Raw genomic sequence first — 13104 nt, forward strand, 5'->3', positions numbered from 1 at the left:
TTGTATTTTACCCGAAAATTTGTAAGGGTTTTCACCCTTTTCCATTTTCTTTTCCCCGTGGAGTTCCAGGCGTTTTATTTTAAATAAATCCCAATATTTGACTAGGCATGAGTCTAGAAAATACTCCCTCCGTTTCAATTTAGATGACACACTTTCCTTGTTAGTCCATTCCAAAAAGAATGATACATTTCTATACTTGAAAATAATTCAACTTTAAACTTTTCAATTTACCCATTTTACCCTTAATTGAGAAGCTCTTATAATCGCACAAATACCATGAGCCCACGAAGTTTTTACCTCTTAAGCTTTTAAGACCGCAAGTTTCAAAAGTCTTCCCCTTTTCTATTAAACTACATGTCGAGTTAAACTACCTCATCTGAATTGAAACAGAGGAAGTAATAAACTTTTGGCACAAAGTACTCTTAGAACTTGTTGTCCTTAACACATAATAATACTTCTATGATATAAAATAGTATGTTAAATAAGGTAAAATGAGAAATTCAACTTAAAGATTTTTAAATATAGTAATATGTTAATTCCTTTAGAACATATAAAAAAGTGTCTCATATAAAATAAAGCGGACATGAGTATTATTTTTGCATGTAATTATAAGGTTAACTTCATGCTTCCTGTTATAAATATATTATATTATGGATGTTCATTTCGTACTCCGTTGTAAATAAGCTTCCTGAAGAAACTTATTCATATGGGACTCCGCCGTAAATATGTTTATCTATTTAGTACTCTATTGGAAATAAGTTTCCTGATGAAGCTTATCACTTCGGTACCCGGTTATGGATAAACATTGCCCCCGGTAGAAGATTATCCATATCTGGTATAATAGCAGCTTGTAGTCGCAGCTTACACAGCAGTTTGCAGTAGCAGCTTACACAACAGCTTCCTTTCTTCTATAAATAGAAGAGATTTCAGTTCATTATGTACATCAATTTGAATTCGGATAATATATCAGTTTGTCTATACTTACCTTTATTTTACCGTCTTTATTTTATAACACTTCCAAGATCTTTAATATTTTTTCATGGTATATGAACCACATGCAGACAGCTATAGTAAGTTGTCTTCATCACAGATTAGTTAAAGAAACTGGAATTGACTTAAAGACAGTCAAAAAGTAAAAACTATCTCCATCTCTACGAGACAAGGATAGACACCCATTTAGGCTATCTTACAGATAGTCGCTATCTGTAAAGGATTCTTTTTAGGTTTAATTTGAACAGGAACACATAATTGGTTACAACGGTAAAAACTAGAAAAATCGTAAAGCTTTTCGATTGAATGCGTAATTAATCAACAAACACAATTACAACCTGGAAATATAAAGATCTAGAAATCACAAAAGAAAAAAAAAATTGAAGTACATTTACTATCATATACCATACACAAAAGGATGATCAACAAATTTCAATATTTTATCAAGAATATCCAGTGTTGAGACAACGGAAGGAAATAGGTGTAAGATCTATTTACAGATCAATAAGAAAAACTCTATAACACACACCTGTAGGGAAGTAACCGTCCATGATAAGTGAGATTAACCTGTGAAAATAGGCTAAGAAAACTGTCCAAAGGCGGCGGGAAGTCTCTGATAAGTGTTACTATTGTATAAGTTTGCATTTTGTAGAGAAGATTCTTGCGGTTGGTTTTGAAGCCATGTTGTAGTAGTACCCAATGAACCTTGTGTCATGAACTGTGTCTCGGATTTTGTTTCGTTGTTGTATAAGTCTTGATGTTGAGACGAAATTTGATGATTCTGGATTGTGTTAGAACCTAGTGAAAATGGGGTTTGCAAATACTCAGACCATTTGATTTCTTCTCTCTCTGGTTTCCCACTACCATGTGCTGTTGTTGATCCCCATGCGAAAGCTGCAGCATTGTTATCAAAGAATGAACAGTTGCTTTGTAATTCAATACTGTTACTGCTACCATTACTGTTGCTGCTGAGAGTACAAGCTTCCCAATTCTGGGACTTGTTGATATTAAAACTATTATCAGGAGGAAGAGTAGTTAAAGAAGGCGACTTTATACGTGCCAACGGGGATGTAGTGAGAATAGAATTCGACATGGGTGAAAGGCTACAATTGAACTGATGATCAGATACCATATCATGAGCAGAATTCTTATTATTGAAGAGAATATTGGTGTTGGGAGTGTAATTATTCAAGTGCTGAAAGGAGAGATAATTAGAAAAATAAGGAGACTTGCAATTTGTGGTGAAGAATTCATGAGTTGGTGGGGCAATATTATTGGTCTCAATAAGTGGATAATGGTCCATAATTGTCATTGAAGATGACTTTGGCTTTTCTATTGAAAATCCATTCTCATGAGCAGCCTCAACAAAATTGAGCTGATCATTATTGGAGCTTTCAGAAACTTTGTCAGTGTTCTTATTGTTACTGTTTGCTGACGCTTTCTCTTCATTTTCAACCTCAGAAAGTGGCTTGTGTGTATTTGGATCAATACCTCTTTGTCTTAGCTTTTTCTTAATAGAAGAGTTCCACAGATTCTTAATTTCATTATCTGTTCTTCCTGGTAATCTAGTTGCAATTTGAGACCACCTGCGAGTAAACAAAAAAAACAATAATTAAGGTCAGCTCAGGTTAATTATCACATAAATCAAATTGTACAGTCTGGTGAAGGATATACTTACTTGTTCCCAAGAACTGCATGAAGTTCAATGATCAAATTCTCTTCATCTTGCGAGAATGTCCCTCTCTTTAAATCAGGTCTCAAGTAGTTAATCCACCTGAGCCTACAACTTTTTCCACACCTCTGAAGACCTGCCACACCATTGAATTAAAAAAATCACTAACAAGAAAACTCGAAAGACAAAATTTAAAAAACAATTACAGTGTCCAATTCAAGCAAGTTGGGATCGGCTATAAAATAAAGTACTGCAATTATTTCAATTCCAACATGCATTTTCAAGAAAACAGAAAAAAAAAAAAAAAAAGTAAGAAAGTTGTTTAATTAGTATAGTAGTGCACCTGCTAATTTAGGGACTGAACTCCAACAGCCGTGACCATATTTAGTAATATGCTTTATAAGTTTCTCATCTTCTTCAGGAGACCAAAGGCCTTTCCTTAACTTCTGTTTGTAACAGCAAGAATGCCTCCCCATGTGATATTGCAATGCTGGCCAAGAAGGTCAGAAAAACAAGGCAAAATTTGTAACTTTTTTAGTTGAATGCTAAGTGCAGCAAGCTGGTGGATTATATTATGTTCTTCTCTATTTACTTCTTCGGAAGCAAAGAAAGTTGAGAGAGAAAATGATGTAATAATAGTTAGGAAGGAGAGTGGAAGCTGTGGAAAATGAAAGTGAAGGCTTAGGAATCAAATAGATAGGAGATGGAGGTGCCTTAAAAAGAGAAGGTCGTATTCAGCAGATGATTCGATTTTTGAGGTTTATTTAATTTATTAGTATGAATTTTGTTTTTTTTTTCCTTCTTTTTTCCTCTTTAAATTCTATTTTACTTTCTCCGTTCATTTTTATTTGTTCACTTTACTAAAATTTTATTTTCTCGTTTACTTGTCCATTTTAACAAATCAAGATAAACTCAAAAAAAAAAAAATTCTTTTCATATTTTACCTTTATCTTTAATTACTCATTCCCCAAGTTACTTCTTAATAGTTTTTGAAATGCTATCAGTATTATAAATAAAATTGTAAAATACATACTTTATTTAGTTTCTCCTTAAGGGAATACAAAATAAAAAGTGGACAACGGGAATACCCTTTTGCTATATTTTGAATTTTGGAATTTTCTCTCCAATATTCTGACTTGCATTTGTCTTATCAAAGGGTTTTGAGAAATTAATGAGTTTGACAGCACTTGTGGGGCACCAAAACAGATATTTATTTCATGGCCACAATTTTTTTCTGCAATAAGTACTGTTCGTAAAGTCTTTGTGAAAAATTAAATTAGAATTTTGAGACAAGTTGTTATCTGGATGACTTTGTTTAAGATGTAGTATGTACCATTGAGTTTGATATTGTGCTACCAAATAAACGACTTATTTTGAGTTAATTTTATTCCAAAGATTCCAAAACACAAATACGGTTTGGAATATTTGAATATGTTTAAAGGGGTTTGAAGACTAGAAATCTCAATGATTAGTTAATGCTTGCAATGGTAAACGAAATTAATTAATGGTATAGGAAAAACCTTCTGTCATTAGACATTCCCTTGTCTTTCATTATTGACATGATACAAAATTCCCTACACTCTAATCACATTTTATATGGATTTTTGCGAGGTGGAGTTCAAATAATCAACTTGTTTTTCAAATTTGATCTTTTTCATGCAGTAATCCGTGAATCATTATTGTGAACTCATCATAATTTAATGTATAATGAATAGTTTAAAAAGATGAAAACAATTTTTTTTTCTACGGAACATGAAGGGTATCTTCCATCTTCTCTTAAAAATCGTCTATATTCCACCAAGTTCCATATCATTTATCTTTAGTTCGTAGACAGAATCAAATGAGATAAAGAAAACAAAGAAGACTCTGAAACTTCCCATGATTGGTTATGATTCTTTTCAATATATTGTTATGAGAAAAAATAATAACTTATTTTGTCCTATAATCATTTGTGTGACTAAATCAAAATATTTATACGAGTAAACGGTGTGTTTTTCATCTAAACACAGCCGACAATGACAATGATATAGCTGTCCGCTTCTAAATTCAGAATACTCAATACTTGATAAGGACAAACTCTGTTAGAATTAATTACTCCTTCGTCCTTGTATTGGGAAAAAACTGAGTTTATATTAAAGATGATGTGACATGACACGTGGATTAGTTAAATGGTCAAAGCGCAACAATTGACTAAGAGGCACGGATGGAGACAGCCACGGGAAGAAGAATTTAAATAGGCACGAGACGACGTATAGATACGAGTCTCGTACCAATTTAAATTATTTACAGCCAACGGATTAGAAGGCATTGAAGACAAAGATCTGATGACAGAAAGGAGTCCAAATTCATTATTAAATACTTGATACGTTACAAAATTGGTATTTAATAGGAATGATTGTATAACGGCTTATTTAATGTCATTTAATACTCATAATTATATCATTAAAACTGAGGCTTCATTCCTTTACCTAAAATTATCTATAAAAGGAAGAAGTATCATCATTTGTAAGGACACGGAATACTATTGAGAATTCATTGAAATACACAACTATTTGCTTTTTTACCATCATTCTCAAAAGTATTTTATTTTGTCTCCTGATTATCAGTAACCCGAATTTCTTTTTAGCTTTGACCAAAGACTCAGATTTTTGGTTAAACAAATTGGTTCCGTTACCGGGAATCTGATAATCTTTTCTTTTAAACTATATATTATCTATATTGTCGTCACCATGTCAAACAACAATACCAACAACAACAGTAATAACACATTGGGAAACCATGAGAATCAAATACATCAAAATCAAGATGACGTGGTTCCCTCTCCTCTAAATTCACCACGTCAATCTCGTGAAGGCACTCCTGTTACTGAATCCCGTGCTGATCAACAAGAGCAATCTGAACATTTTGAAGGAGTTACAACTGAAGCTTTGCAAAAGCTAATTGATGCACAGGTCGGCAAAGCTCTTCAGGCACTTGTTAGTCGATTGCCTGCTGCGCCACCCACACCAACTCCTAATAATAATACATTGGAGAATCCCCGTTCTGGTCTTGATAATTCTGGAAACGGAGCAACCCCCAGTGAACCACAGGAAGGGGGACCAGGTAATTTAAATAATTCGTATTTGCAAAATTTAGTACTAACCTTGCAGAAACAGCTTAAGGAACAAAATGAGCGTATTGAACAAATCCCTGGAGTTCCGCCTATAATAAAAGGAGTAGACATGGACAAATACTCACAACAACCATGGAAGCCTAGTGTTGCTCCCCTTCCAATTCCGAAAAAGTTCAAAATGCTTGATATCCCGAAATATGATGGTACTACAGACCCACGTGACCACGTGACTGCATTTACAACAGGCGTAAAAGGCAACGACTTGACCAAACAAGAAATTGAATCAGTATTGGTCAAGAAATTTGGAGAAACACTCACCAAGGGTGCATTAACCTGGTATTCTCTTTTATCTGAAAATTCTATTAATTCTTTTGTTGAGCTTGCAGGATTCTTTTATTAAAGCACATTCGGGAGCACAAAAGGTTGAGAAAAGAATGGAAGATATTTTCAAAATCAAACAAGGGGATTCGGAGCTGCTTAGAAACTTTGTTGATAGATTCCAGCGTGAAAGAATGACTCTACCTCGTGTGCCTGACAATTGAGCTGCTATAGCCTTTGCAAGTAATTTAAATGACAGAAGTTCTGAAGCCACGAGACGACTCAAAGAAAGCCTTCGAGAATTTCCTGCAACCACATGGAATGATGTTTACAACAGGTATAGTACGAAGCTGCGAATCGAAGAAGATATCGTACCTAAGCTTCATCATGAAGAAAGGGGCGGTACCCGAAGGTCAGAAATCAAAAAAAAATCAGGTAAAAACAGGTACGATCCATATATGGGACCTGCAGGAAAAGACCCACGGTCGAAACAAGATAGCCAGCAATATGATCAAAAATCGAGGAACCGGAATTCTGGCTCTTCTTCAAAGTTCAGGAATGATCGGAACAGACAAGAATAACGAGATGATTACAGGAGTTTAAAGGCACGATTCGGCGGATATAATTTTAATGTCTCTACCTCCGAGCTCGTAGCTGTTTTAAGAAGCATGGGAGATAAGGTACGGTGGCCAAAAGAGATGCGGTCAAATCCAAGTAGACGCAATCCGGATCATTGGTGCGAATTTCACAACGATCACGGGCACAAAACTTCAGAATGTAGATTCCTGCAGAGTGAAGTAGATCATTTATTGAAGCAAGGGTAACTCACTGAGTTATTTAGTGAGAAAGGAAAACAAGCTTATATGAAAAACAGACAAGAGCCACCACAACCTCCTTCACCTAAGAGGACAGTGAATGTCATAAGCGGGGGAGAAGACATTCACGGCATAACCCACATAGCCTCTACCAAGGTTTCTAAGGTAACGATTACACACGGGAAACGGGTGCGGCAGGTCCTTGAAAATGAAAGTATTTCGTTCGATGACGCAGATACCGAAGGAGTGACAACTCCACATAATGACGCACTGGTAATATCTTTACTTGAACATGATACTAATGTAAAACAAGTTTTGATTGATCCAAGGAGTTCTGTAAATATTATATTACTAAGGGTACTACGAGAAATGCAAGCTGAAGACAAAATGATACCCAAGGCGCATACCTTGTCAGGCTTCGACAATTCAAGTGTAGTAACAAAAGGTGAGGTATTTCTAACAACTTTTGCTATGGGTGTTGTGAAGGAAACTAAATTTCAGGTAGTTGATATGAAAATGGCCTACAATATGATCATGGGGAGACCATGGATACACGATATGGATGTTGTCCCATCAACTCTACATCAGGTTATTAAATTCCCATCACCATGGGGAATTTGCCAAATTTGTGGGGATCAGCAGATGGCTAGAAGTGTCAACGCTGTAACAAGTACGAGCGCCTCAAATAAAGAAAAATAGCAATTACAGGAAACAGTTGAAGGTAAAAAAGATCAAACTTCAACTGAACAGGAAAAGACGGATTTGGACTCAAGACCTGACACAATTCAAGAACCTGAAGAAAATGAAAACATCAAAACGACAATTGAAGAGCTTGATGCAGTGATGTTATTTGATCAATGGCCTGAACGGAAGGTTTATGTCGGGGCCAATTTAAGCACGAACATGCGAGGTATGATAATCGAATTTTTAAAAGCTAACTTAGACTGCTTTGCTTGGTCCCACGCTGATATGACAGGGATACCACCAAATGTGATGACTCACAAACTCAATGAGGACCCTTCTTTCACACCAATAAAGCAAAAGAAACGGAAGCAAGGTGCTTTCAAGAACCAGGTGATTCAGGATGAAGTCCAAAAATTATTAAAAATCGGATCAATCCGTGAGGTAAAATATCCTACTTGGTTAGCTAACACGGTGGTTGTACCCAAGAAAAATGGTAAGTGGCGTGTTTGTGTAGATTATACCGATTTAAATAAAGCCTGTCCAAAAGATTCCTTTCCCTTACCGCATATAGACCAACTAATTGATGCAACCGCAGGTCATGAACTTTTAAGTTTTTTAGATGCATACTCGGGATATAATCAAATTAAAATGGATCCTGGTGATGAAGAAAAAACTTCTTTCATCACAGACAGGGGGACTTACTGTTATAAAGTAATGCCCTTTGGTCTCAAAAATGCTGGGGCAACCTATCAAAGGTTGGTCACCAAAATGTTCCAAGAACATTTAGGGAAAACAATGGAGGTATATATAGACGATATGCTCGTCAAAACCCAGCAATCTCATGATCATATTTCTCATCTATCTGTTACTTTTGAAATTTTGCGAAAATTTAATATGAAACTCAACCCAGAAAAATGTGCATTTGGAGTTGCATCAGGTAAGTTTTTGGGTTTTCTTGTTTCTAATCGTGGTATTGAAGTGAATCCTTCTCAGATCAAAGCAATAGAAGAAATCCCTGATATCCTTACTAATAAAAAGGAAGTACAAAGATTAACGGGAAGAATTGCAGCTTTGGGGAGATTTATTTCCAAATCCTCAGAAAGGTGTTTTAAGTTTTTCTCTGCACTTAAAAAGCAAGATCATTTTGAATGGAATGAAGATTGTCAACAAGCCCTTAGAAATTTGAAAGCTTATTTGTCAAAACCACCGTTGTTGGCAAAACCAAAGGTGGGGGAAAACTTCTCATCTATCTGGCCGTATCTGAAGTCGCGGTGAGTGCTGTTTTAGTCCGCGAGGACCAAGGTAAACAATCTCCTATTTATTATGTAAGTAAGTCCTTATTGGAAGCTGAGACACGATACCCACAGCTAGAAAAATTAGCATTAGCTTTGATCATGACATCTAGAAAATTAAGACCTTATTTTCAATGTCATCCCATTGTTGTAGTTACTGCTTTTCCACTTCGAAATATCTTGCATAAACACGAACCTTCAGGAAGATTAGCAAAATGGGCTATAGAACTAAGTGAATATGAAGTTATTTATCAACCCAAGACCGCTATAAAGTCTCAAGTACTAGCTGATTTCGTGGCTGATTTTAGCCAGGGGATGCATTTAAAAGCAGAAAAAGAATTACTAGTTTTTAATGGTGCGAACCCGGGGACTTGGGTTTTATTCACTGACGGTTCATCTAATGTAAAAGGGGCAGGCCTAGGAATAGTCCTCGTACCACCTGCGGGTGAGACCATTAGACAGGCTATAAAATGTCATTCTATAACTAACAATGAAGCAGAGTATGAGGCTGTAATTGCAGGTTTAGAATTGGCACGAGAACTCGGCATAACACAGATTATAATCAAGAGTGATTCTCAACTCGTGGTTAATCAGATGCTGGGGACTTATACAGCCAGAGAGTCACGAATGCAAGAATACCTCGCAAAGGTACGGGAGTTAATAAAGCAATTCCAAACTTGGAAAGTAGTGTAGATCCCAAGAGATGAGAATGTGGAGGCAGATGCTTTAGCAAATCTTGCATCCGCAGCAGACGTGGAAAACAATACAGATGCTTCAGTCATACATCTATTTCATTCCGTTCTTGAACCTGATAAAAACGAGGTAAATTTTAATCATCTAACATGGGATTGGAGAAATGAAATTGTTGCCTTTTTACAGCACGGAACCGTGCCTAATGACAAAGGAAAGGCTTACGCGCTTCGCAAAAAAGCTGCACGATATTGTTTATATCAAGGTAATCTTTATCGAAAGATGTTCGGCGGACCACTAGCAAGGTGTCTCGGTCCCTCTCAAACCGAATATGTCATGAGAGAAGTACATGAAGGACATTGTGGGAATCACGCAGGAGGACGGTCACTGGTAAGAACGTTAATTCGCACAGGATATTATTGGCCTAAGATGGAAGAAGAGGCAACCAGTTTCGTGTCCAAATGTGATAAATGTCAAAGGTACGGCAATAATATGCACAGACCAGCTGAGTTACTACATCCTGTTTTAGCCCCTTGGCCCTTTATGAAATGGGGAATGGATATCGTAGGTCCACTTCCACAAGCAAAAGGTCAGGTAAAATTTCTACTTGTACTTACAGATTATTTCACTAAATGGGTAGAAGCAGGGGCATTTAAACAGGTACGAGAAAAAGAAGTTAAAGACTTCATATGGCGAAATATAATATGCCGCTTTGGAGTACCAAAGGAGATCGTGTGTGACAATGGACCACAATTCATTGGAGCTCAAATCACAGAATTTCTTCGAAGTTGGCAGATCAAAAGAATAACGTCTACGCCATATCATCCAGTAGGGAATGGACAAGCAGAATCAACTAACAAAATCATTATCAATAACTTGAAAAAGAGGTTACAAGATTCAAAAGGTAATTGGCCTGAGGTGTTACCTGGAGTATTATGGGCTTATCGTACAACGGCCAAAACAGGCACTGGAGAAACACCATTTTCAATGGTTTATGGTACGGAAGCCTTAATTCCAGTTGAAATAGGTGAGCCAAGCACACGATATGATCAGGCAACGGAGGAATCTAATAATGAAGAGATGCGGGTTAGCCTAGATTTACTTGAAGGGAGAAGAGAAGCTGCTTTGATAAGGATGGCAGCACAAAAGCAAGTAATAGAACGATATTACAATAGGAAAGCACGCCTCCGATTTTTCAAAATTGGGGACTTCGTGCTTAAAAAGATGTTCCAATCTGCAAAGGCTGCTAACTCAGGAAAGCTAAGTCCAACATGGGAAGGACCATACAAAGTCCGTGGCATTGCGGGAAAAGGAGCATACCAGTTGGAAACAATGGATGGTAAAGTTTTACCCTCACATTGGAATGCTGTCCACTTAAAAAGATATTACTTTTAAGAAAGTACCTACGGTCAGGTATCATCATGTTAAAATTTCTCTCTTGGTTTATTAATATTTTACTAACGATTTTAGATGCTAGGCAAAATATCCTAACTCGTGCCAAATGATGAGTCACAACCTGCAAGGCAAAATGGAGTATTCTTAAATTCCTAGCCCAGGGTTACAATTAATCTGATGGAAATACACACGAGTTAGGCGGTCTTCATCTATAATCGCACCTTCGGGTCCCGCATATCTTTCTGTTTCAGGAAAAAGGGCCAAAGTAAAAGAAATAAACAAGTGCTCGAGGCTTCATACTTCACCGCTCAAACACTTGGGGGACTACAATATTGTACACAGATACGTGTAGAAATGCAGATACGCAGATACGAATATCGAACGATAGAAGTCAAGTGTTGAGAAAAAATTATGAAGTCTTCAACATTCATGAGAACAACAGAGTCATCTCTCAAACTCATGAACAAAGTCACCTCTCAAACCCTTCTTAATATGTAAAGATAGGGTCATGACTATGTACTGAAACAGGTTATGAAGAAAAACCTTGTTTATTTTATGTTATGTACAAATCTGTTACAAGAAAAACAGTTACGAGAAAGTTGTAGATGTATTGTAATACATGTAACAGTCAAACACTTGTTAAAAGTTTATGAATAAAAACTTGCCAAAGTTGTTTCATACAAAACGTGTGTTTTCCTATTTCTTTCATCGTATTATAACACCATTATGAAGTTGAGACGTCTTCTTCATTAAGTGTCGATAAAATAAAAGGGCCCTCTTTTATAAGCCTCATGTTAATAAGTCATGAGAAGAATCATAAAGCATTTTCAAAGGATAAAAATGCTAAACTATTCTATAAGTCCTAAATAAGTAAGGAAAAGGCAAGAATAGAACACATTGAAGTACTAACAAAACTTCTTAATATAATTAAAAAGACTAAGTAGAAACTTAGTCAATAAAAGTTTATACAAGTGCCCCATTATGATAACTGGGGACTTTCACCAAAAAATCCTTTACAGCAATTTCATTTTTAGCTAGTCACTGAAGGGTTTGGAGCATCAGAAGTTTCACCCTCGGAAGGAGGAATTGTAATCCCAATTGCTGCAGTAGTCACTTCTTCATTTAAAAGTTCTTCTGTTCCAGGAAATTCAAGTGCAGGAGAAGGAGTATCAGTAGACTGTTGGCTTTTCTCGATGGTATCTATGACTTTGGCCAATTCAGATTGCAAGTCAAAACCTTCTTGAGCAGCTTCTGTCAAAGCATCACGACGAGATTTCAGGAAAGCCCAACTCACCTCTATGTTGAAATTTTCCTCCAGAAGTCCATATTCCTTTTCCCACATAGCAAGATCGTTTTTTAAGATTTGGTGCTCAGCTAAATGGGAATCAAGGGAAGCTTCAAGAGAGGCATGAGAACTCTTCAAGGCATGAATCTCGTCAGAAGAGGTCTGTAAGTCAGCCTGAGCTTGAGTCAAGCTTTGCACTAACTCTCCTGCATACTCTTCCTTCTTAGCCAAAAGTGCCTTCAGCTCCCTAACTTCTTCACTAGCCTTGGATAATTGTTCTGACAAAGAGCATTCCAAAAGCTCTTTGTCTCTTTTCAATTGGCTTGAAGAAGCTTTGGCAGTTGCCAGTTCAGAAGTTAAACCACGGTTTTGCTGCTCTAGGAGATTTTTATTTTCTTGCAACTCCTCTATGGTCCCTTGAGCATTCTCAAACTGTTCCTTCCAATTGGTTGCTTCAAGCTGGGCTCCCCTAGCTATTTCTTCGGCCTCGTGGACAGTCTTTTCAAACTCACGGGCTTTTCTTTCCAGAAGGGAAATTCTTCCCATTAATTCCGTGCCAATAAGGTTAGCCTACAGAGACAACTCATAGAAATGAGAGATTGAAGATAATTAAAAAAACTTGTTGGTAAGAAGAGAAAATACCTTCAAAGTAGAATGAACTATGTCATTCATCAGAGTTAAGCAGCTATGGCTCTCCATCTTCTTCTTATCGATATCTCCAATTAGGGGTTCGAGCCAAACATCGGCTCTGCCAGTCTTCCTCAAGAGGCTATGATTGGCAGGAACTTCCAGAGTAACACTTCTCATAGTCATACTTCCACTGCTAGAACCCATCTTTGTACGATGAACAA

The 13104-nt window shown here is 36.7% G+C and overlaps 1 protein-coding gene across 1 annotated transcript; it reads right to left on the reverse strand.

The window, feature by feature from the left end:
* Window positions 1–1268: 1268 nt before the first annotated feature.
* LOC104220697 (transcription factor MYB61-like) lies at window positions 1269–3352 on the reverse strand. The gene is made up of 3 exons (XM_009771615.2): window positions 3006–3352; window positions 2669–2798; window positions 1269–2576 (listed from the first exon to the last, which is right to left on the reverse strand). The coding sequence occupies exons 1-3, from the start codon at window positions 3136–3138 to the stop codon at window positions 1571–1573; spliced, it is 1269 nt and encodes a 422-aa protein (XP_009769917.1). The 5' UTR covers window positions 3139–3352; the 3' UTR covers window positions 1269–1570.
* Between the last annotated feature and the right edge of the window lie 9752 nt (window positions 3353–13104).

The sequence above is a fragment of the Nicotiana sylvestris genome, chromosome 1 (genome assembly GCF_000393655.2).
Source record: "Nicotiana sylvestris chromosome 1, ASM39365v2, whole genome shotgun sequence".
NCBI classification, from domain to species: domain Eukaryota; kingdom Viridiplantae; phylum Streptophyta; class Magnoliopsida; order Solanales; family Solanaceae; genus Nicotiana; species Nicotiana sylvestris.